Source organism: Echinops telfairi, unplaced genomic scaffold (assembly GCF_000313985.2).
Source record: "Echinops telfairi isolate 266 unplaced genomic scaffold, ASM31398v2 ScPeMD7_7458;HRSCAF=8496, whole genome shotgun sequence".
NCBI classification, from domain to species: Eukaryota; Metazoa; Chordata; class Mammalia; order Afrosoricida; family Tenrecidae; genus Echinops; species Echinops telfairi.
Genome location: NW_022111358.1, coordinates 12,522,106 through 12,546,988, shown reverse-complemented (window position 1 = coordinate 12,546,988; position 24,883 = coordinate 12,522,106). Strand labels below are relative to the sequence as shown.

The window sequence follows — 24,883 nt, the reverse complement described above, 5'->3', positions numbered from 1 at the left end:
CCTTAGTTTATGAAATTCACTGCAGTGTGTTTGAAGAGGACAAAATAATTGATTTTTATTCTTTTGAATTTTAAGATGGTGATGGAATTTCCTGACAATGTGCTAAATCTTGATGGGCACCAGAATAATGGTGCACAACTAAAGCAGTTCATTCAGGTAATTGTTCTTTTAATCAGTATTTTAAGTATATAGAGGATGTGTAACTTTTAAGGAGTCACTTAAAATTCTAGTTATATTTTGTTTTACCTGGGTCTTAAGATTCAGTAAAATTGCTAATGTTAAATAAACTTCTGTATCTGATATATGCTCCTATCATATGAGAGTGATTGCATAGTGGTGTGTTAAGGGTATATATAAAGCTTGGATTTTACCAGGTCATCATTCCTATTTTCACTTATTTTTTTTAAGATAGAGTATTATTTAGTGTTCACTCACTGTCATTAAGTTGATGCCAACTCATGGTCACCCTTTAGGGCAGGATTAAACTGGCCTTGTGAGTTTCTGAGACTTTAATTCTGTCAAATTATAAACATCACTAAAACAAACAAAAAACCACCATTCCTATTTTTAGAGAAAACTTTTAAGTGAAAGATTTATGGCTCTTGTGGATTGAATATTGTCCACCTTAAAATATGTCAGCTTGGCTGGACCATGAATTTCGCTATTTTGGTGAAAACTCACTGTCAGTGAGTTGATTCCAACTCATAGTGACCCAGTAGGACAGAGTAGAACTGCCCTCTGTGGGTTTCTCTTTGTGGGAGTAGAAAACCTGGTCTTCCATGGAGTTGCTGGTAGTTCAGGGCTGCTGACCCTGTGGTTAGTAACCCAAAGCACAACCCACTACTCCACCAGGGCTCCTAGTAGTAGTTTGGTGACTATATAATGATATAATTTAAAAGTTTAACAAACATCCCCATGATGTGACCCATTGTGATCAGCCAATCGTTAATAGCCTTAATCAGATCACATCTCTTACGATGTAAACAGAGTTTATGTAGAGTGTAGCCTGTACAACTTTTTTATCTTAAAAAAAGAGAAAGGAGTTGATAGATAACTGACTACTGACTACCACCAAGAGCTCATCTTTGAACCTAAGGGTCTCTGTGCTAAGAACCTCCTAGACCTAAAGGAAGATTTATTCCATTAAGGATGTGTACCAGAATTAAGTGGTAGCGAAAAAAATGAAAATTTCATGTCTTTCTTAAGAACTCTTTAATTTTCTTTCCCTCTCTTTAGCGACACAGTACGCTTAAGCAACAAGATCTCAGTATTGCCATGGTGGTGACATCGCGTGAAGTCTTGAGTGCACTCTCTCAGCTTGTCCCATGTGTTGGTTGTCGTCGCAGTGTGGAGCGCCTCTTCTCTCAGCTTGTAGAGTCTGGAAATCCTGCCCTTGAACCTCTGACAGTAGGGCCCAAGGGAGTCCTATCTGTAACTCGAAGCTGTATGACTGATGCAAAGAAGCTTTATACATTATTTTATGTACATGGGTAAGTGTAATCAGGGAAAAGTGGTTTTGTTAAGCTTTTAAAAAGCTTAGTCAGGTGTTAACTTTTTACCTATAATTTCTCAAGACAAGGATTAGGAAAAATTGTGTTCAAGTCACCAAGGTATAGAAAACGAGAAGGTATTCCTTCCCCCCGCCCCCAATAATAGGAGTTTAGAGAAATAGTAATTAGTAACCATAGCTTCAGCTGATATACAGACATCCTGGAGTCAGCCTGTGCAAGTGTTTTTCAAAAATGGTTCCCCTTAGCTTTCGAAGAAGCCCTGGTGGTATAGTGGTCATGCCATGGGCTGCTAACTGCAAGGGCATCAATTCAAAACCACCAGAGGCTCCACTGGAGAAAGGTGAAGCTTTCTACTCCCATAAAGAGTTAGTCTCAGAAACCCACAGGGGCAATTCTGTCCTCCCCTACAGGATCTCTGTGAGTCGGCATCAGCTAGATGGCAGTGAGTTTTGTCTTTCACGGACAATGACAACTTGTGCCAACACGTTCTTCCTGAGAACAGCCACAGTTTGTCCCCTTCCCTTATTCGTCAGAAACTGAGCACATCAACTCAAACCTGTTACTGTGAGTTTGACCTGTAGCTTCATGTTTTCTAGGGCTCTTAGCACTTTCCCCACATTAGGGTCACTTTTCTCCTGCCAGGACTTCTGTCTGTCTCTGTTTATGAGGGTGGTTTCTTCACCTTGTTATACGACTAGACTAGTAGGGTTTGTCTGTAGAGAGACTTGGGTTCTTCCTGCCACATTTCAGGAGCAATTTGGGTAGATTCTGAACAGTGAAGTTCAATATTGCAGTACTCTAGGGAAAGAAGGAATAAAGGTTGGCTGTTTACTGGTAATAAGTTGTTCAGCATAGATAATGTTTTGCAATGTGTCTTCTTTTGATGATAAATATCAAATATTTCATATGGCACTTGACTCGGAGCAAACCAAACTTGCTGCCATCAAGTTGATGCTGACTCAGTTGACCTGAGAACTTTCCCTGTTGTTTCACAAGATGTACATTGTTAGGGTAGCAGAAAGCCTCAGGTTTATTCTGCAGAGCAGCTAGTGGCAGCTGAAAGCATATTTAAGAAAAAGTTTTGAAAACGATGATGGCAGCGTATGTACAAATGTACTTGACACAGTGGATGTATGTATGGATTGTGATGAGCTGTTTAAGAGCCCCCAATAAAATGACTAAAAAAATGAAAGAACACTTTTTCTACTGTACCACCATCTATTTTGGTATTTGACTAATCCTCCAATAATTAATAATCCAGTTTGTACTATTGAGCGTAGCCCCTAACCAGTACTATTAGACAGCCAGCTAAATGTTGCAAAAGGGAAACTCAAACATGGTGGGATGGGTATTGAAATGGGTTCATTTAATTTAATCATGTAACCCACTTTTGTTAAATGGTTGTCGTAAATGGGTAATTGTCATGACCCTAATTTTTATGGATTCCAAAGGTTAATATATATGCTATTTTATCAAATAGTCTTGGAATTTATTATATTAGCTATGTGAACATCTTTACAAAAATTGTAGTCTTGGGTGGAAAACAAAATCGTTTTTGATAATTGGGATCAAAAAGTCGTAAGTAACTTCTGAGCATTTCTGTGTTCTGATTCTGTCACTGCCTTGGGTTCATTCCAACTAGCAGTGACCCTCTTGGACAGAGTTGAACTGTCCTTGTGGGTGTCCGAGACTGTAGATAAAAAGCGGGAGGAGAAAGCCTCATCTTTGTGCCATGGAGCAACTGGGGTTTCAGCTGATAGACGTGCTGTTAGCAGCTCGACATGTAACCGTCTCCATCACCAGGGGTAAACATGTACCTAAGGCTGAGCCAGTAATCCAATGTGTCACACATATGCCTCGCTTGAAGGTGAGATTATCAATGATAGCATTTGATATGAGGTTGCACTTTAAAATGGATTACTAGAGATTGTGAATTTTCACGTACAGATCAGAGTGGGTGATGATAAATCCAACATTCAGATTGCCAACTCTAGTCCTGATTAAGCCTGCTTAACGAATGCATATCTCTCTAGTTATTAGAATGAGTTACTGGGGAGCAAAGTATAAAATTTAAACATCGTCCATTATTAACAAACTATCGGGGAAAAAATCCACGATAAGGGACAACAGTAGCTGCAATTACCCCCACATAATTCACAATAAAAAGTTTTTTTTTTAAATAGCAACAATTATGAAGTAGAATCCAAAGATTTCAGCAGACTGTATGTAGTCCTGTGATTCTGAGATTATCTGTTTACTTATGCTTCCATTTTCCATAAGGGCCTTTAACGATGTTTTCTTGTTTCTACTGCCTGACCAAGGGGTATAAATATATTTAAAAGAGGCAGCCAGTAAAATGATTTAGCATCTGTAATCTAGTGTTTGAACATATTTCTCTAAAGGTGTGCAAGTATCAACAAGAAAGCTAAAGTATGCCCATGTTTGAGCATAACAGAATGGGAACAATGCATTAAAAATATTTTAAGTATTATTTTTATTGCTATGACTTGCTTTCTTTTATAATCATGCTGCTCAGAGGCATTGTTGAGTTTAATGTTGCAAGCACTCTGGAACTTCTATAGCCTTTCATATCTTAGGCATTTCTGAGGCACAGTCTTTTCTGATTTTCATATATTACTAAATCTTTTCATTTCAATTTAGATTGATAGTCTGTCTTATATGTGGTTGTGAAAAACTTCTGTAGCTTACAACATACCCTCGGGTTTCGTTTTTATTATCTCATTCTGGCAAAACCAGTCATTTTACTTTAAGGCAAACCTAGTCTCCTTATCCCTCTTTTAAAACATTTACTACCAGTCATTTAACTTTCCTCTTTTCAGGTCCTGGTGAAACTCTCACCTGACTTCTTAGGATGGCTTTCTGTGAAGTGTTTAAGTTGTCAGGAATTTATCACAGGACTTTGAGACAGTAGTTGAGTTTACTTAACCAGTGATTTGGATAGCAAAACCCTTTTCCTAGTGTTAAGTTGCATGGTTTTCAATTCAGACATTTATTCTGTCAAACCTTTGCTTTTTAGACAAATTGCATGAAGGGTAAAACTCAGTTTCAACCTAGTAATTACAGAAAATTTTATCTTTATAGCAAGAAACTCCCATCTTTGCTATTTGACACTACGGCTCCTAAAAATTCTCAGCAGATCAAATTCTTAGCTGTAGCTCACATACCACACATAAAAAGTAAGAGCCTGTAAATATCAATTATGAATATCTAATAACTCCATTTGATTGCAATAGTTAGCCCCAAATTAGAAAATAAGCCTGTAATAACTACTATATGTTTATTTAAATAGTCAGTGTTTCTCAAAGTTTTACCATTTTCTCAGTCTAACTTTATATTTGTCTCCTTTATTTTAATGGTTATCTACCCAGTTTTTGCTAGCAATTAAAACAGCATATTTCTTGTTTTTTAGACCCCATTATCAACATTACTTATCTTAGTTTCCCTGAAAAAAAACACCTTTTTACTTTATTTAGAAGTCTTTTTAAAACCTGTGGAATTTCACAGTAAAAAATTCATCCTAAACCAAAAACCTCTGGAATATGTTAGCTCTCTGAGGCTAATTGTCAAGGAACAATCTCAGTTTACTTACGTGTTAAAGTTGGCCCAGGTAATTTTTGAAAGATGAAAGAATTCTTTCCTTCTAATTTTTATTACTTTCTCCATGAGCAGTTAACCTCATGTTCCTTCCCACCCCCCAATTTCTTTTTTGAGCTAATTGTGGATGTTTTAAAAATCATTCTAACGTTAATGAACAAAAAACAAACAGTAAGCAAAAATAAGCAATAAAATATCTTTCTTTACTCCTTATAAGGGCAAAATAATCTGAGAAGTGCTTATTTAGCTGCTTTGTCTGCAAGGTTACTTGCCTTAGTTTTCAGTTATTTCTGGAAGTCAGATCTGGGCAAAGTTGGTAGGTCCCTCAGTCATTTGTGGAGAGCCTCACCTCTGCCATTTCAAGTACCGGCAGGTCTGTCCTGGTTGCTTGGTAACAGATGACCCCCTCCCCTTTTTGTTTTCTTATTCTTACTTTTGCAGCTGCAGTGATGTTGCCACTTCCGGTTGTCTTGGCAGTGACATTTATGAGGAAGGAGCCTCTAAGGCAGGCGTCCTCAAACTATGGCCTGCGGACCACATGTGGCCTGCCGAGGACATTTATCCGGCCCGCAGGGTGTTTTTGCCCCGTTTGGTTTTTTACTTCAAAATAAGATGTGTGCATAGGAATTTGTTTATAGTTTTTTTTTTCTATTGTCCGGCCCTCCAATGGGTCTGAGGGACAGTGAACTGGCCCCCTGTTTAAAAAGTTTGAGGACCGCTGCTCTAAGGTCTCTTCAAGGACACTCAGCACCAGCTTTCTTTTGCATACTTTTAGGATGGTCTCTTAGAGAAACAAATTGTCATCCTTTTTTTTTTAATCAATAAATTTATTGGGGCTCTTACATCTCATAACAATTCATAAATCAGTTGTATCAAACACATTTGTACATATATTGCCATCATAATTTTTAAAACATTTCAAAACATCATTTTCGTTCTGCTTGAGCCCTTGATATTAGCACCTTGAGACTGTTAACTCTTTTTTTAATCATTTTACTGGGGGTGGGGGGCTCATACAAATCTTATAACAACCCATGCATCCATCCATTATGTCAAGCACATTTGTACATTTTTTGCCATCGTCATCCTCAAACCATTTCCTTTCTGTTTGAGCCCTTGGTATCAGCTTCTCGTTTCCCCCCCCTCCCTCATGAACCCTTGATAATTTATAAATTATTATTCTGTCATATCTTACACTCTCCAATGCCTCCCTTCACCCACTTTTCTGTTGTCTGTCCCCCAGGGAGGACATTATATGTAGATCCTTGTAATCAGTTCCCCCCAAATTGTCATCCTTTAAGCCTGTTAGACCAATTAATATAAATGATTATTTTTTTGGTGCACTTTTAAAATAGAGTGATTTATACCAGTTTCTCAGAGTAGCTACTGGAAGCCCAGGCACAAGAATCAGTTTTTAATGGGAAAGAAAAGAGATTTTAACCCCTGAGAAGAACCACCCATGGTCTTCTACTTGATATGCGACAGGAACTTAGAACTCTGTAGACTAGAAGCACTCTCTCAGAATGACACAGAAAAACTACATCAAGTCACTGGTATGTGAGTTCACCTCAAAAACCAAGCTTATATAATACAATCCATAAATAGGAATTGTCTGTACATTGGAACATTTATAACATGGGGACTGCCTGTGCTACATAAAACAAACATACGGGGAACTCACTTCCTTATATATAACTGTTCTTGGATGGGATTGAGACAATTTGACAGGAAAACAGATTTTAGCTACATTAACTTGCCAGGGACAGGGGCAGGTTTTGCAAAAGCATTCTTTCCAAGAACAGTGAGTTTTGCCTCCTTCCATCAGGAGACAGCAGTTTAACTAGACCTGTTACTGTGATTTTTACCTGATAACATATTTTAAGTCTTGCTAGGACAGATTTGAAATTTTAGCAAGCGCGTTTGACTTTGTATTGAGCATAGTGAGGGAATTAGGTGCGTTCAGGAGAGGTGAGAGCAGAGACAGGAAGGTTTTAATAGTCCAGATGAGAGTGGTGGCTATGGAGATGTGAAATGGTTGGATTCTGGTTCTGTTTTGAGGAATAAGCCAGTTGGGTTTGCTTATCTATTGGATGTAGAAGAAGGCATCTGTGATGATTTATCCATCAGCCTATATATGATACTTAAACTATGAGACTAGATAAAAATAAACAGATTGAGGATGACTAGGAAAAGGGAAGAGATCCTAAGAGCGAACAATGATCTCTCTAGAAGTGGTAGGAAATTTGAACATCACTGTGCCTAAGAAGCTTTCAAAAAAATTTTGAGCGAAAAATAATATAATCTAAGTTTAGAAACCTCAAACAGCTAATATGAGTGGTGGAACCTAGATTATGAAGGGTAAAAGGCTTAGTAGCAAGGAGACCATTTAGGAGGCTAGCTATTGCAGTTGACTAAGCTAATGGGAAGTTGGACCAAGGTGGTATTGGTGGAGGGTAGTGAGAAGTAATTGGATTTGAAATGTATTTAAGTTAGAACTGTGTCTATACAGTTCTGATTGGTTGGATAGACGGTGTGGTTTTTGTTGTAGGATATAGTAGTGTGTGTGTGTGTGTGTGTGTGTGTGTGTGTGTGTGTATCCTGTCTTAACTTAAAATTAGTTTATGGTTCCTCATCTAAAGAAATTGTGTATGTTTGCTGTTTGTAAGAGAAGATGGCTTCTAGTCAGGTAGCAATCAGTCATAAAATATTAGAGTTCCTGAAATGCTGCTAGATTGGGATGAACAACATAGATGCCGTCTGTGAGAAAGAATCCTTTGAATAGATCCGGTCTCAGCTGGTATTAGGGATGAAGTGGAAATGCAACTAACTATAAAGGCTCTTGGGTTATAATTTCTGAGGTAGATTTTCAATATGGTTGTTTGTTTTATTACTGTAAATGCACTTACCAAAAAGCAAGAGAAATGTTTCAAATTCTAAAAATAAGTCTTATTTTAATGAAATCTTCAATGGCTTGTTTTTAATTAGGTCCAAATTAAATGACATGATAGATGCTATTCCAAAAAGTAAGAAGAACAAGCGATGTCAGTTGCACTCCTTAGATACCCACAAGCCAAAACCTCTGGGGTAAGTAGAGTTTAATACCAAGATGTTTTAAGATAAATCACTTGTATAATAATAATTTATAAATTATCAAGGGTTCATGAGGGAGGGAGGGGAAAAAATGAGAAGCTGATACCAAGGGCTCAAGTAGAAAGAAAATGTTTTGAAAAGTATGATGGCAACAAATGTACAAATGTGCTTGACACAATGGATGGCTGTATGGATTGTGATAAGAGTTGTACAAGCTCCCAATAAAATAATTTTTAAAAAAAGATTGAATAACTTTTGTATTTAATAAAAACAAAAAAACTGGTTATATTCTGTTAAACTCTTGACATCAAAATAAATGTCTCTTGGTTCTAGAGGACTTTTTGTGTTGAGACTATATATTAGGTCTCCATACAGATTTTATTTTCTCTTAGTAAATATATTTCAGAGGCCAGGGGTTGAGATGTATGGGAATCTATATAGCCAATATTAAGCTTTTCAAAGTAGTGAATTAATATCTTGATCTGTAGAATTGACACATAGGCACGTTTCTTGTTTTCCAGGTTTCACTAGTTTATCAAGGATTAAAAAGAGTCTTCCATTAGTTATGAGAGCATATAGTTCTCTGATTTGCTCTTTTCTTCTTGGCTACATGCTACAGTATTCAGGGTTACTTCTGTCCCACCTCTCAGCATACTGCCACAATTGTCCTCTACCATATTTCATGAGGTTGAGGAGTGATTAGCAGACATCATTGGAACATAAAGGAGGGAATTAGCTTCTTTTTTTTTGAGACAACAGAATGGTGTAAAGTTATTTCTGAGTAATTTTAAAAGTTGTTTTTAATATTTTAGTATTGTCATTGATACCACTTTTATACAGACACGTTTCTTTGATTAGTATGTAAAAAATGGTAACCAGATGGTACTGTTTTCATCTATGAAATGTTTTTTGGTGTTTATCTTCTCATAATTGGGAATAAAACCTTTAAAAGCTTATACAGCATAAAATTAGCATATATGAAAACAAAAAGAATATATGCAAATTACCCTATACCCTTACCTAGATTCAGTATTTAACCAAGATTTGACCACATTTGATTACCTACCTTTTTACTTATTGAATTTTAAAGCAGATCCCAGACATGTTATCTTATGCCTCTGTATTTCCCCATGCATCTCTGAATATGAGGGACTTCAACTTCCTGAAGTCCCCTCATAGGCAGAAGATTTTTATGGTCCATTTTTTTTGAATTAGGGTCCAGACAAGAACCACAACTTATTTTGTGTGGTTACTTTGAACCCAGTATCAGGCTGTACAACCTAACGTGGTTATCTAAGGATAGTTGTTAGTTTATGTACTTTGCTAATATCTTTAATAGAGAAATCCTGGCTCACTGAAAAATGTAGACTTTGATCTGATTTTCTATTAGTTAGTGACCCCAATGGCTAAAGCCAGAGTAGTGTGGCATAGTATCTAGGACTGAGAAGCCTGCCTCCTGGTTATTTTTGTTGTGCGTATGCTTCATTGTAGAACTCCAATATCGTACATGTCTTTTTCTCATTGCTGCCTTTCTTCAAAGACCATGTTTCTACTTTTATTTATTTATTTATTTTATTTATTTTTTATTTTTTTATGTTTCTACTTTTATATGGATTTCATCTCCTTCCTTTTTCTTAGTGATGACTTGGCCTTATCAGATATCTACTAAAAATTTTTTTGACATAAAGTTCTGTTTTCCTATCTTTCAACTTAAACACAAAAACACCTCTATCCCCCTCCAGTTTATAGCCCCACTAGATGGGAAGCCAAGTGTTTGAAAGGTGGTTTGCTGTGTATGAATCAATATGAATGCCATTAAGTGATTTTCATCAGTATCTCCCAAGGTAGCTTCCGTTCCTCCTACATGCTGTATGAATATCAGCTAACACTGCTTCTCTGCTTTGGATGGTCACTACTATTATGTATTTCAACTGTTGGACCAATTCCTTTTCTTATATAGACTTCACAAAGAGAAATAGAATACATTTGAATAGCTTTCAGTCTAATACCAACAGCTATCCAGTTCAACCATCCTGAGTATTCTTTACCCATGCAAGTCAACCCAAGTTACTGTCTGTCTGGAAGGAAATTTGAGATCAGAAAGGTCTAGGTTGGGGTTGTAGGCCTTGTAGCTGATGATTGAGGATCACCTTTGAGAATGCTTTTAATGATTACGTTGGGGAGTAGAGTAAGAGGAATTCACTTTAATGGTGGGGGGAAAAGTAGCCAGAAAGAAACTTGAGAATAGCCAGTGAGGTAGCAGAAACCCAGGGAAGAATGCTTCAAGAAAGACTGGTCAGCATTGGGTGCCTGCTAAGTTACCAGTGACTCAAAAGTGCCCCTTGGATTGAACAACACTGAGGTGTAAATGGTGACATTGATGAACAAACGTAGTGATTGAATCAAGGCAGAATCCAGATTGGGAAGGTGGAGAAGGGAGTACAGTGATGCACTCACTGTACGATTGTCATGGGCTCAGCTGTGAGTAGAAAGAATGAGTGTAGAACAAGGCAGTAGAAAGGCCGCTTTTTCTAAAACCTTGATCTTGAGGGAAGGAATTACTATGACACCTTTAGGTTTAGCAAGATAAAGGTCAGATTTGAACTGTGGGATTTTTTAGTGCTTAAAATTTTAAAGAATAATAATGCTTTGATACTTTGAAGATACAGTAACTCCCTAGCTTGTTCATTCTCTTCATGAATTCTTCAAATATGAGAACTTAAGTTTGGGAGTTACTCACTTTGAGGAAATTATGGATCACAGAAGCATAATCAGAAAAAGTAAACATGGGCGTTCAGAATAGAAAGGTATCAATAGGGAGCCTAGAACAGGATTTGAAGTTTTTCTTGTCAAAAACAAATGAGGCCAAGGGGGGAAGCAAGGACTGAACTCTGTATAACTTTAACTTTGTATATTTGTCAAGTGGTGGAGAAATATCCTCTTGGTGTTATAGACTAGGTTAAATGACTATTCAGAGGTGGTTCCGTCTCAGGCACTCAAGATAATCAATTTTAGGGCTGTAGTGAGACCAGAAGAACAGGCCAGTTGAGAATAATGAAAAATCAAGAAAACAGTGATTGAATGGAATATAGGTATTTCTTTTGAAAGGCACATTTGCAACAAAGCAAAATGTGTGACCATTGAATGCCTCATTGAAACTCCTTGTGGGGAGAGAGTCTGGGAAGCTTTTATTAAGTTTTTAAAAAATTACTTGCATTCATTACTAATTTAGGCTGTGCATAGTATTCATCTTAGTGTGTTCTGTCTTTAGTGAGTGTAAAAATATATTTACCATAATTAGATTCACCTGTGGCTTTCCCCAGCTACTTGGAAATGAAAGTAGATGTTTTGTTGTCATGGGGTATAAAAAGGAGTGTTTTTTTTTTTAGTACATTAGGTAGATAAAAATTGTTAATGTTTCAAATTCATGGAAATCTGATCCATGCTTATTGATAAAATGTAATTTCTTTGAGCTTTTCTGACTCTAAAACATTCCAAATAGATTTACTCATAAAATGCTTAGTATATTAACCAATTGCTATCTTCATAAATAAAAATGTTAAATTTTATTGGTTGATGTTGATAGTCAAGCAAATTTTATATAAAGGTGTGAGCACATGTTTAGCATTTTATTGTGGTTAAAATGACTATGTAATTACTGTATACACATTTTAAACTTTTACCCTACTAATACCTTAATGCATTAAAGAGCTAATCGTTGTAATTAAGACAACAGGAATGACCCTGCAGACGCTCTCAGGGTCACTAAGCTTGTACTGTGTGCACTGCAGTGAAGGGAGCAGTAGCAGTGTCAGTTCAGAGAAGTTAAGTACAGATAAAAGGAGTAGTGAAGACCACAGGAAGGACAGCAAGTGTAGGATCATTTTCCATTATGGACCTTTCCAGGGAACAGCCAGGTAAAACCAAGCAATCCTTTACTTGCCCCTTCTCTCCCCTTAAAAATTTTTTTTTTACTCATACACATTTCTCCTTTTCACTGATAATTTGTTTCTTTCTGCAGAGGTTGTTGGATGGACGTATGGGAACTAATGTCCCAGGAATGCAGGGATGAAGTAGTTTTAATCGACTCTAGTTGTCTTTTAGAAACACTAGAAACTTATCTGCGGAAGCACAGGTAAGTCTAAAGGAGGCCAAGATGTCTTGTGGGAGTTGCCTCAGCGATCAGCCATCCAGATTGGCCAGTCGGTAGCCCCCGTTGTAAACTCCTACTACAGTTTTCCCATTAATGTCTACTGTCAGTAGCTCAATGCCAGGGCAAGCAGTTCCTTTCGTGACTGACTTTCAGTCTTAACTGTTGCTTTGAATTGACAACTTTTTTTATCATTTTCACCTATTGGTTCCAGACCGACCTCTTCAGGAAACACAATTAACTGGAAATGTACTTAATCACTTTGGTAGTTCTTATGGTAGATTCATTTAATAATAACATCTTCAAAATTTAAAAAGGTAAATTACCTTCTCATTTAGTAGTAGTTGAATGATTTTTTTTTTTTTACAACTCATCACATTCCATACACACATCAATTGTGTAAAATGCATTTGTACATTCATCACCCTCATCATTCTCAAAACATTTCCTCTCCACTTAAGCCCCCGGCATTAGGTCCTCATTTTTCCCCTCCCTCCCCGCTCTCCCCTCCCTCATGAGCCCTTGATAGTTTATAAATTGTTATTTTGTCATATCTTGCCCTGTCCGACGTCTCCCTTCACCCACTTTTCTGTTGTCCGTCCCCCAGGGAGGAGGTCACATGTAGATTCTTGTAATCGGTTCCCTCTTTCCTACCCATTCTCCCTCTACCCTCCCAGTATCACCAGTCACACCACTGGTCCTGTAGGGCTCATCCACCCTGGATTCCCTGTATTTCCAGTTCCTATCTGCACCAGTGTACATCCTCTACTAATAGTCAAACTCTAAAAATTGAGTTGGAATTGTCGTGTTTCATGTGCTATAGAAATACCTAAAGATTTTTCTTTTTAAAGCACTTTTAGAAAATAATTTTCTAAGTTCGTCACAAGGCAGGAGAGTGCAGTAGGAAAGGAAACTGTTAGGGAGCTACTAGAGGATGGCATTCTTGGGGGGGGTTCTGTTATAGTACACGTTTGTCACATGTTGGGTTTATGGTTGTATTTTCTTTGGCCTCATAGGTAATACGCTACCACTTTTATTCATCTATAAAACAGGTGAATGGTAAATACTGGCACAAAGATTGGTGTTTATTTTATATGACAGTGAACCAACCACTGACTTGACTTGCACACTGAAGCTTATTAGGCGTCTTCCCCTTTTCAGTAACAAACTTTGATTGACTGTACCAAGAGCACAGAACGCGCCAATTATTGGAATTTAGGGAAACTGTCTAGGGTTTAAGGAGGTTAGAATTGACTGTGGTTTTTGGTTGGGGTCATACTGTAAATGGTAATGTCCTTGACAGAGATTAGGAAGGAACATAGAGGAGGGAGAGCTGTGTTGCACGTGGTTTTTGAACACTTGAGTTTAAGGTGTTAACTGTTGACCGGCTGAGATGTCCTACCATTTGCTAGTGTGAGTGTGCTCCTCAGGTAAGAGCAGCGGCTTGAGGAAGGCTGTGGAGTCCGTGATCTTCACAGACGACTTCCCTCGTCCTCAGCCTCAGGAAAACGCACTTAGGTCAAATAGGTTGCCCTTTACCACAGCCCTTTTCTAGACTAAGTTCTGCCTTGTTTCAGGAATTTAAAGATAGCTTGACTATTATTTTTTTCTCCGTCTTGAGTAACGCTTGACTTCTAAAAATGTCTTCCTTTTCATACTTTTCTGCACTGCTGCCATGTGATACACTCCTGAGTATACACCCATTTTAAGGTATCTGGATGTATTATGTCGATGTATGGGGAAACATACTTTTTGGAAGAAAGGATTTGACATTTTGGAAATGACTTATTCTTCCTCATGTTCCCTCAGATAGTTATCTAGTAAAGATTTAAGTCTAGATTTGCCAGTGGAACATGCCGACTAGTTTATTCCTTAGATAAGCTTTTGCAGAGTCTTAGCGGAGGCAACCTGGTCATTGCTAGCTGCTCTCTCAAAGTAGAGAGATTGTGGTCTTGTTAAACAAGTATATTTCTGCCTTATTCTTTATACCACATGCTGCTGTAGTTTAAAAAGTCATTTGCAAATGTGGATTTGGCTGTGCGCGTGTATTTCTAAAATGGTGTTTACGGTACATGTACATACTTCAATGTGTGACAAAGCTTTTAAAGGACTGATCGGAGGAGTGTGCAGTCTTCTAGTACACGAGTCTTACGTTACACGAAATAAAACGCACAGTTGTTAATTTGGAGGTCTTTCTTTCCGCAGATTTTGCACTGATTGCAAAAACAAAGTTCTCCGAGCATACAATATCCTTATTGGCGAGCTGGACTGCAGCAAAGAGAAGGGCTACTGTGCTGCACTTTACGAGGGCCTCCGCTGCTGCCCGCACGAGCGACACATCCACGTCTGCTGTGAGACGGACTTCATTGCACACCTCTTGGGTCGTGCTGAGCCAGAGTTCGCAGGAGGGTATGAGTATGTAATTTGCTAGAATGGGCTATCTAGCGCTTTGCTTCATTTTATTACTGAAAGTGTATTTCCCTCACTTTTTGCCTCAGTACATAAATGTATAAAAGGTGTGCCTGTGGAAAATTGGCTTTCTTTAAAACCTGTGTGCCGTAGTTACGTAAAGAAGCAGAAGATGTCCTTTGGTGTTGGTTCAGTCTTCTCCTTCTTGTTGTTTGAGGGCGACACGGGCTTTTGGTGGCTTTCATTATTAAGATTATCATTTTCCCTGGAGAATGATAAGTTAAAAGGGATTACCCTCTTCATCCATACATTACCATGTTTAAATTTTATTCACTATGGTAGTTTTTACTTAGGAAGTGAAGTGTATGCAGCAGGAAGTTAAGAAATAAATGCTTTACTAAATGTAATTCATGAACTGTGTATATTACATTTTTAAGTTCCATAAAAACCCAAAATAGTTTGTGGCCTTTTTGTGAAAATAAGTGGTAAAAGACAGTAAATTCACCCCTCTTTCTTTTATGTGCTACTTATAAGCCCTTATGAGTGCCTCCTTTCTGCTAGCACTTAGAGTGTTACAAAAGAGTCTGCCAACACTGCTACTGAAGACTGGTCTAAGAGCACTTGGGCCCACCATTGAGTCTCTTTGCTTTGTCCACTTTCCCTTCCCAAAACAACTAGGCAAGCAACCCACCGAGACATTTTGCTCCGGTGGGAAGGAAAAGGAACTATTAGGAATTTTCTCGGCTGGATACATCTTTTTACCCAGAAAGTATCTTTTTTAGTGCCAGTTCCTGAATTACCTTATTTTTAGCAATACTAGGATTTAGTCCTACATGCATGTGTTGTTTCTCATTGACATGTGTGCATATGCGTGTGTGTATATATGTATACACACAAAATATATAGGTAACTATTGTGATTAGGTTGTTTTTTAACAGATGTGGTAGCTGACTGTTCAGGGTATCGGGAATTATGTGTGATATCTTTTCCTTGGTAGGCGGAGAGAACGACATGCTAAGACAATAGATATAGCTCAAGAAGAGGTTCTGACCTGCCTAGGAATTCATCTCTATGAAAGACTCCACCGAATCTGGCAAAAACTCCGGGCAGAAGAGCAGACGTGGCAGATGCTGTTCTATCTTGGTGTTGATGCTTTACGAAAGAGCTTTGAGGTCATTGTTGTGAGCTATTGAAGTATCTAAAAATATTTAATTAATTGATTGAATCTTAACCTAAGCCATGAGATTTTGCTTTCCATAGCAGCCTATAATTCACTGCTATACCTTCCTTTTTTTTTTTTTGTCATTTTATGGGGCCTCACTGGTATACTTTCATGACTTCTGGGGGTCAAGAAGCGAGAATATAAGGGTTGGTGGCATATTTAGGAGGAGAAATTTGTGAATTCTCTTTTGTTTTTTAATCTTGCAATTGATTAGCCTTGGGCTTTAGACTTTCTCAAAGTTGAAAATTGAAACTGATTTTTTAACAAGACGTTATTATAAAACATAACTAATGCAAGGTTTTAAAACCAGCCAAAAACTAAAACCAGAACCCTTTAACGAGTCCCAGTTTGTATGTAGTATGGAGCCAGTGCTGTCAGAATGCTGTGGTGTACAAATTCCTTAGAAATCCACCAGAATCCCTTGATAATGCTGATAACTGGGTTTTAATGCTTGTGATTTGCTAACTTTTTCGTTGATGCTCTGTAGAATGTCTTTTTTTTTTTTTTTTTTTAAGATAGTGAATATTATATTTTGAGACATGGGTTAGAGCCCTTTAAGTTACCGGCCTCTCTCAAAAATGAGCTGAAAACTCTAAAATCTCCTTTTTAAAAGTTTGTGAGTGCACAACAGCCTGTTCTGGGTAGTCTCAGGAGCTTTCCACTGTTCTTGGTGGACAGATTTCAATAATCTTACTCCTTTTCTCTTTGTATGGTTGAACCTTCAAAAGACTAGATCTTCTAATCAGGTTAAATAGCTTTCTCCTTGTGTAAAGAAATGAACACATTATTTTCAAATTCCGAAATTTGAAACTACAACATTACTGCTTTGCGATAAGAATGCATGTCTTTCCCCGTCGATAATTGCCTCCTTGAGTAGATTTTAAGATTACCATTTATGATATTGAAACTTAAGATTTCTTTATGAGAACTACTTTCCAGACTTGCAGCATGAAATATTATGTTCTCTCTGTGTATGATATTATTTAAATAAAGTAAAATTTCCACAAGTGAAGTTTGAACCAGTATTCATTCTAACTTTGTTTTTATAATAGATGACTGTGGAAAAAGTACAGGGTATAAGTCGATTGGAACAGCTTTGTGAAGAATTCTCAGAGGAAGAACGAGTAAGAGAGCTCAAACAAGAGAAGAAACGCCAAAAGCGGAAGAACAGACGAAAAAACAAGTGTGTGTGTGATATTCCTGCTCCTTTACAAACAGCAGATGAAAAGGAAGTAAGCCAAGAGAAGGTAGTGTTCCTTATCATCGGCTTACAACTTCACGCTTGCTTGGGGCACTTTTTACTGTGCTTTTCCAGATGTGAGCTCCTGCACTTTGAATATTGACTTCTTTCTCCTCTGTAGCCAAAATGTTTAATGTTATATATGAGGGGCTTCAGAAAATTTGTGGGAAAATGGACTGAAAAGATAATGAAGTTGTTCCGCAAAGCCTCCTGTGCATTTGTTTTACTAAGGAATTGATAGGAATGTGCTGTTAGGATCAGCCAAACTTTGTAAGTTACCTTTGAATCTGCTGTGCTAGAAATTAACGCAGAAAAGCTTTAGCATTATTAAGTCATTTACGCACCATAATAAGATCTTTAAGCTAACATGAGTAATAGTTTTGAAAAGTAACTTTAAAAAAAAATTTAAGTAACTTCTAAAATGAAAATGGATGGGGAGAGAAGGGGAGGAAGGGGAAACCAATCACAATGATTGACACATAACCCCACACCTGCCGCCCAGGGGACGAACAACAGAAACAGTGGGTGTAAGGAGACAGTGAAAAGTGTAAGATATGAAATTAATAATAATTTATCGAGGGGGGGTAGGGAGGGATAAAAGAGTAGCTGATACCAAGAACTCAGGTAGAAAGTAATGATGGCAACATGTGTACAGATATGCTTGATACAATTGATGTATGGATTGTTGTAAGAGCCCCCAGCAAAATGATCTTTTTAATTAAAGAAGAAGGAAAATGGAAAGAGGCATTATTTTTATTTTTTCTAATACTTAAGAGAAGTCAGCTGGATTCTCATGTCTACTTTACATTCTACCCATTGTCCTATGTGGAAGCATATGAAGATCTGCCCTCACTGAAATGACTGGACAAGGGAGGACTGTTTTCACATAGTGCTCTCAGATAGCTGTGATCTTACTTGACACGACAGCTGGACCGGTGGTGATTGGGGGCTGTGTGGGATCTTGACACGCTCAGTCCTTCCATACCCTGTGGAAGCTCCCTGGCCTCTGGCCCTTGGTGTCCACTGTTTACTCACACAAGACTAGTCATTTGAAAGATGCAGACTCATGGTTGTGCGGATCTTCTAGACACTGACGTCTTCTGCACCACCAATTGGCCACGTGGTCGCATGACTACAGATCGCATCTGGAAAGTCATCTACTCACAAGGTTGACAGTTAATGAAATTAGTGATTGTTACCACTTTGTCAAGGGCATTGAAAAGTGAAACATGCTCCCTCTCTCCCTGCAAGAGTGATGAGTGGAGAATGTCAAGACCATTGGTACACTTTGATGTCGCTGCTGTCAGTTGTGTGACCCCATGAGCAACTGTTCCCCACAGTGAATAAAGCAATAACATCTTTCTCTTGTTTAACAGTGTTATTAGCACTTCACCCACATGTCAGATAATTCAGTCATATCAAGAATTGTACAATTAACACCACATTCAATTCTAGAACATACTCTTCCTTGTACCCATTGTTATCCATGTAATTTTTTTCTAATTGTGCCAAAAATACACCCAACAAAACATTCTCCCAATTCCACAACTTCTACATGTATGATTCAGTGCCATTGACAAGTAGCAGCTTCATATTAAGAAAATAGGTCATTGAACCCCCAGAACTCAGTGGACCACACTTGGAAGCTCTTAGCCTAAATTTTAGGAGCCCTGGTGGCACAGTGGTTAAAGCACTCTGCTGTTAACTGCAAGGTTGGTAGTTTAAACCCATCAGCCACTCTGCGGGAGTGTGCTTCTGTGAAGACCATGGCTTTGAAAACACCGTGTGGAGCAGTTCTGACCTGCCCGTAAGAGCCTTAGGAGTTAGAATATGCTCAACAGCAGTGGGTTTCAGTATTCTGTGCTTAACTGATTACGTGGTTATCATTAACTCATTTGGCTAACAGCCTAATAAGCAGCCCACTATGCCACCAGGGTTCCTCATGTCACTAAGTTAGCTTTACTTAAGTTGGTTCGCAGAGTTTGAAGAAAGTCATTCATGAGAATATTATGTGTATGTTTATATGTTTAAGTTGTTAACCTCATATCGCCTGTCTTACTTGGTTAATGCTAAGAAAATTGGAATGTAGCCACTATGTGGTAAACTTTTTCATATTATCTCTTAATGTTGATCCTTAAAGGAAACAGACTTCGTAGAAAATAGCTGCAAAGCTTGTGGCAGTACTGAAGATGGCAATAGTTGCGTAGAAGTAATTGTTACCAATGAAAATACATCATGTACCTGTCCTAGCAGTGGCAATCTTTTGGGGTCCCCTAAAATAAAGAAAGGTAAGTAAATGCAGTTTGTTTTTAGAAACAAGTCCTAAAATTTACTTTAAAATTAAAAAGAAAAAAAGCTTCTAGGAATTTTAAAAGTTAGAAACTTCTTTGTAGGCCCAGTAGGTTGTGCAATTTATTCTCAGATATCCAATAATCCAATATTTTCTAGCTATATTTTCTTTGTTTTATTATTATTTGACAAAGACTAAAACAGAACAAAAAAACTAATGACCCTCAATATTTTAATTTAATTTCTACTCTTAAGTCATCAATTTGGAAACTTCTGTGGCCCTCAGTTGGCTCATTCTTTGTCTCCGTATTTTCTTGGTATGTAAATTGTAGCTATCTATAAATTTCACATGTTCTATTCTCAGGCTTATCTCCACACTGTAATGGTAGTGATTGTGGATATTCATCTAGCATGGAAGGGAGTGAAACAGGTTCTCGGGAAGGTTCGGATGTAGCCTGCACTGAAGGCATTTGTAATCATGATGAACATGGTAGGTGTAGGTTGAATTTCCCAATTATTACTACTGCGTGATTGATGTCAGAGCATAAATTTAAGAGGGGTATTGCTTTCTACAGTTGATGATTCCTGTGTTCATCACTGTGAAGACAAAGAGGATGATGGGGATAGTTGTGTTGAATGTTGGGCAAATTCTGAAGAGAACAACACGAAAGGAAAAAATAAAAAGAAGAAAAAGAAAAGCAAGATGTTGAAATGTGATGAACATGTAAGTGGTCTAACTTGCGATTCTTAAAGCTTTTACTGTTGAGAAGAAAATAACCTTATTTCTTAGAGTTTCACATGCACAGTTTAGCTGCTGCTAGAATTTTATTTCATAATACCTTTTAATTTAGTAGTTATGTAATCTTGAGCAGCTTTCTGTATCTTCGTTCACTCATATGTAATATAGAATAATCATCCCTATCAGATGATGTTCTGTGAAGATGAAATGAGGTAATATCGAAGGGCTTGTAAACCCTCTGGTAGAGGAAGTGCCTCATGAATGCTACTGCTGCTATTGTTCAGTATTCCCGCTAACGGTTAACTCCCTTTACAGGGGGGTTCTTTCTTTAGAAAATAACCCCCACCCCACCCCAAAGGGGGTGGGAGGAAGCGTTGCTATTATTCATTGCCTTTTTACCTGGAAAATTCTTTATTGTGTTTTTAGATCCCAAAGCTTGGAAGCTGTATTACAGATCCAGGCAATCGAGAGCCCTCAGGAACTACCATGCACACAGTGTTTCACCGTGACAAGACCAAAGATGCACATCCAGAAAGCTGTTGCGGCTCTGAAAAGGGTGGACAGCCCCTGCCTTGGTTCGAGCATAGGAAAAACATACCACAATTTGCGGAACCTACAGAAACGTCGTTGGGTCCTGATTCTGGAAAAGGTGCCAAGAGCTTAGTTGAACTCCTAGTAAGTAATCCAGACTGTGTCTCCTTCTAGATAGCTATTAGCTCTGTGGGGTGTGGGGGTAGAGACAGTGCTTGACTGCTGAGGTTAAGGGAGACTTAAGAAATTAAGGGCAGTATTTCATTATTCTTTGATATCTTCATTTCTGCTCTTCCACTTATGGTTTATGCAACTCTGGAGCATATTTCCTGCCCTTTTTCTCAAAGAGAGAAAGTTCACTAGATGGGCGAGGTAATGAAGGTGATATTGTCAGGAGTCTGCCTCCTTCAAGGAGGAGTTATTATAAACAAACCCCGCCTTTCTGTGTGACCATTTCTGTAGCCACTCTTATTAAACTAGGAGAGAATACAGAAGCTGAGCCTGAGGCCACTTTCTAGGTTACTCCTTTAGGTGGGGTCTAGGCTGGAAGCACAACTGAACTTGGGAAGTCTTACAGAATGTATGTCAGTTATACCCGATGGCAGGTGACTTAATGCCTAGTGTGCTGTGGTACTGGGGATGAGAGAGGGGAGTGTCTTTTTCAAAGCTATTCGAGGAAGTCCTAATGTAATCAAACCCTCTGCAGAATGACGTGCTGCTTATTCTGTAAACATCTCAATTAAAGACTTAATGTAACTGAATTGAAAGTAAAAAGCTAGGCTTAATTTAAGTCATAGTCTTAATTACTGCTTTGATTTTCAGGATGAGTCCGAATGTACTTCAGATGACGAAATCTTTATCTCGCAAGATGAAATACAGTCATTTATGGCTAATAACCAGTCTTTCTACAGCAATAGAGAACAATACCGACAGCATCTGAAGGAGAAATTTAATAAATACTGCCGCTTAAATGATCACAAGAGGCCCATTTGTAGTGGCTGGTTGACAACAGCTGGAGCAAATTAAATAAATAAAATAGCTCTGTCTTTCAATGAAACACTCAAGATGACTACTGCGCCTTCTCTTTCAAAAACCTTAATTTAGTGACTTATCGCAACATTTTATCTTAAGTCAATGTGATTTTCTTGTTTGGGGAGATGGTGGAGGTACCTTCCTTAGTTCTTTAGTTGCGTGGCTGCGCAGGCCTGCCATATGATTTAAGCCATCTCTTTTCATTAAATGTTTCTCTTCCTGTGAAACTTACTAAAGCAACCTAGTGGCAAAAAGTAATGTTGTACTTAAACTTCTGTACAGAAATGACAATGAGCTGAATATATGGTTTTACAAAGTAGACATCCACTTGCGAAATGTTTGGATGTAATGTTGAAGCGCAATGTGCAAAATTTAAAATAAAGAATATTTATTAATACGCATAGTAAATGTTGGTGTACATGTTTCTGCTTGATGTGGGGCATAGTCTTCTCATAGTTGCCTCTTGTAGACCTAGTATTTGACCAGTGTTGCTGTTATGAATGAAGAGAAAATGAGGATAGAGGTAAAGATTGAACTGAAGAGAACTGACAACCTGGAAAAGAAGTCTCAAGTTTTGAAAAAATAAATTCACTGCAATACTTTCAAATACTGGGTAGCAACTTAATTTCTCTAGAGATTGTACTATTGTTAAAAACCTCTCTGGGGTAACACAGAAACTCATTGCTTTGGGGTCTTAAGTGACCCTATAGAACAGACCCTATATGGAACTGCCCCATCGCCTTTCCGGAAGTCTTTAAGGAAGCAGTCTGCCACAGCTTCCTTGAGTGGAGTGGCTGGGTTTAAAGTGCTAATATTTCTGTTGCTAGGCAAGCGTTAATCACTGCTCCACCAAGGTCTCTCCGCATAATACACCACATCTTCAATTCGCAGGTTCATATTGACCCAGAAAAGTGAAAACCAAAATTGGCAGGTTTTCAACCAGTGGCTGCCTGATAATTACTCGGCATTTAAAACTGGAATCAGAAGGCAGCGCTGATTGCTAACCCTACTGTGATCTGCAGAAGAGTGTGTGCGCCTTTTTTTTTTTTTAATCATTTTATCAGGGGCTCATACAACTTACCAGAATCCATACACACATCAATTGTGTAAAGCACATTTGTACATTCATTGCCTTCATCATTCTCAAAACATTTCCTCTCCACTTAAACCCCGGGCATTAGGTCCTCATTTCCCCCCCCTTCCTGCTCCCCTTCCCTCATGAGCCCTTGATAGTTTATAAATTGTTATTTTGTCATATCTTGCCCTCTCCGATGTCTCCCTTCACCCACTTTTCTGTTGTCTGCCCCCCAGGGAGAAGGTCACATGTAGTTCCTTGTAATTGGTTCCCTCTTTCCTACCCACTCTCCCTCTACCCTCCTAGTATTGCCACTCAGACCACTGGTCCTGTAGGGCTCATCCGTCCTGGATTCCCTGGATTTTCAGTTCCTATTTGTACCAGTGTACATCCTCTGATCTAGCCAGACTTGCAAGGTTGAATTCTAGAGTGTGTGCGTGCGCGCGCTCCTTATCTGGTTTCCGACAATAAAGTCAGTGTGGCATTCCAGCTTGCAGCTGTCACAGGCTGACTGAGTACTGAAGGAAAGTGGTTCCTCAAGGGGTAGCATTTGGCTGCCATTGGAAGGCTCGGTAAACATGTGCCTGGAGCTTTGTTCCTGCGTGTTGATAACACTTGGAGAGCAGCAGACAGCAGTGGGACTGTTGCACAGTGGGGATGGAGGAGTTTTAGAGGCTTGAAGCTGCTTAATTAGATGGCTAGTCTGATTTCAAGTTTGAAACAGAAGCTTAATGAGATTGAAATTTTATATTTGGTGGCAGTTCTTTCACATCCTTAGTTGTCAAATCTAGTGTATAAGGGATTGGAGTGGAAGTAAGATGAGTCATTTCCAGTCATTCGTTTGATTCATCCTGGAATCCATAAAAAAAATTAAACTCCTGTACTCCTTGACTGAAAGCCAAATTCCCTCTCCACCACTCTTTACAGCCAGGTGTTCTCTTGAGAACCTCTAAAAGTAAGGCCTGCTTCTGGTTTTTAATTCAATGTTGTTCTTGGCCCCAACATAGGATAGGAAAATGAATGCTTTTGGAATTAACCATGTGCACTACTACTACCTTCCCGGGAGGGATTCCAGCGGATACTGAGAAGGAAGGGGCCTTCTCTTTGCAAGGATCTGCTAATACAGAAGAGAGGCAGTTTCTAGCACTCTGATGGCATCTGAGTGGTTCAACAGCAAAGTGGGTTCCACTCTGAACTCGGTACCAACCTTAGAAGAAGCAGAAGGGCCAATGTGTGAGTGTGGTTCCCCCCTCAGTTTTGGTGATGTACACAGCATAGTACATAACCATTTCTATCTGCAGTTCGGTGACATTCATAATCCCGTTCTCTTTCTGAGTTGCTCCTTTTGGGGCTATTGGGATTTTGAAGGCGATGTGGGAGCATACATACCCCTTGCCCCAGACAACTTGTTGCTCCCCCAACCCTGTTTTACCACTCTGTTCCACGAGGCATACCTTTAAAGTTCATAGTATCCATCTCAGGGTAATTGTGTAGATTACATGAATTAGTATACAAAGAGGTTTCCAAAAATTCCGAGGAAAATAGTTTTTAATTCCATTTTCCCACTATTTGAAAGACCCTTATATGTCAAGTACTTCATAGTGTCTGTCACAGTGCTCAAAAGAAACCAGACTTAACTACTGCTTGCATATTTGGTGTGCGTGGTGATACATTTTCTCTTACGGTGTGGGGGAGGCAGGGCCAGTCAAGCCCTTTAGGAAGTCTCCCAGTACACATGCACATGGCAACGTTTCCATTAGTAATCATTCTATTCCCCTTGGCTAAAATAGTGGGATGTCAGGTAGGGCGCAGGGACTTTTGGGGAGATAGACAAAACCCACCCAGTATTGGCAGAGGCTTATCTGGGATGAGGCCTTCAGGTTGAGGGAGGGTGTTGAAGGGTACCTCTCTCCTCAAACCCAATCCCATCTGGCTCATTCCAACTCACAGCCACCCTTTAAAAACTGCTCCTTAGCATTT

At 38.6% G+C, this 24,883-nt stretch overlaps 1 protein-coding gene across 1 annotated transcript; it reads left to right on the top strand.

Moving 5' to 3' along the window:
* Positions 1–75: 75 nt before the first annotated feature.
* Positions 76–22,236, top strand: GGNBP2 (gametogenetin binding protein 2). The gene is made up of 13 exons (XM_045299630.1): positions 76–156; positions 1,237–1,490; positions 8,112–8,210; positions 12,008–12,133; positions 12,238–12,351; positions 14,572–14,781; positions 15,773–15,947; positions 17,050–17,244; positions 19,378–19,525; positions 19,891–20,016; positions 20,102–20,250; positions 20,692–20,940; positions 21,619–22,236. Exons 1-13 carry the CDS (start codon positions 76–78, stop codon positions 21,820–21,822), a joined length of 2,130 nt encoding a protein of 709 aa, XP_045155565.1. The 3' UTR covers positions 21,823–22,236.
* The last annotated feature ends 2,647 nt before the right edge of the window (positions 22,237–24,883 follow it).

What these genes read in the sequence shown, in the direction of transcription:
- GGNBP2 (XM_045299630.1), top strand. Translation starts at nt 76, where the DNA reads ATGGTGATGGAATTTCCTGACAATGTGCTAAATCTTGATGGGCACCAG. An exon ending in CCTTTCCAGGGAACAGCCAG is followed by an intron (nt 12,134 to 12,237) that starts GTAAAACCAAGC and finishes TTCTTTCTGCAG; the next exon opens with AGGTTGTTGGATGGACGTAT. An exon ending in TGTTGAAATGTGATGAACAT is followed by an intron (nt 20,251 to 20,691) that starts GTAAGTGGTCTA and finishes TTGTGTTTTTAG; the next exon opens with ATCCCAAAGCTTGGAAGCTG.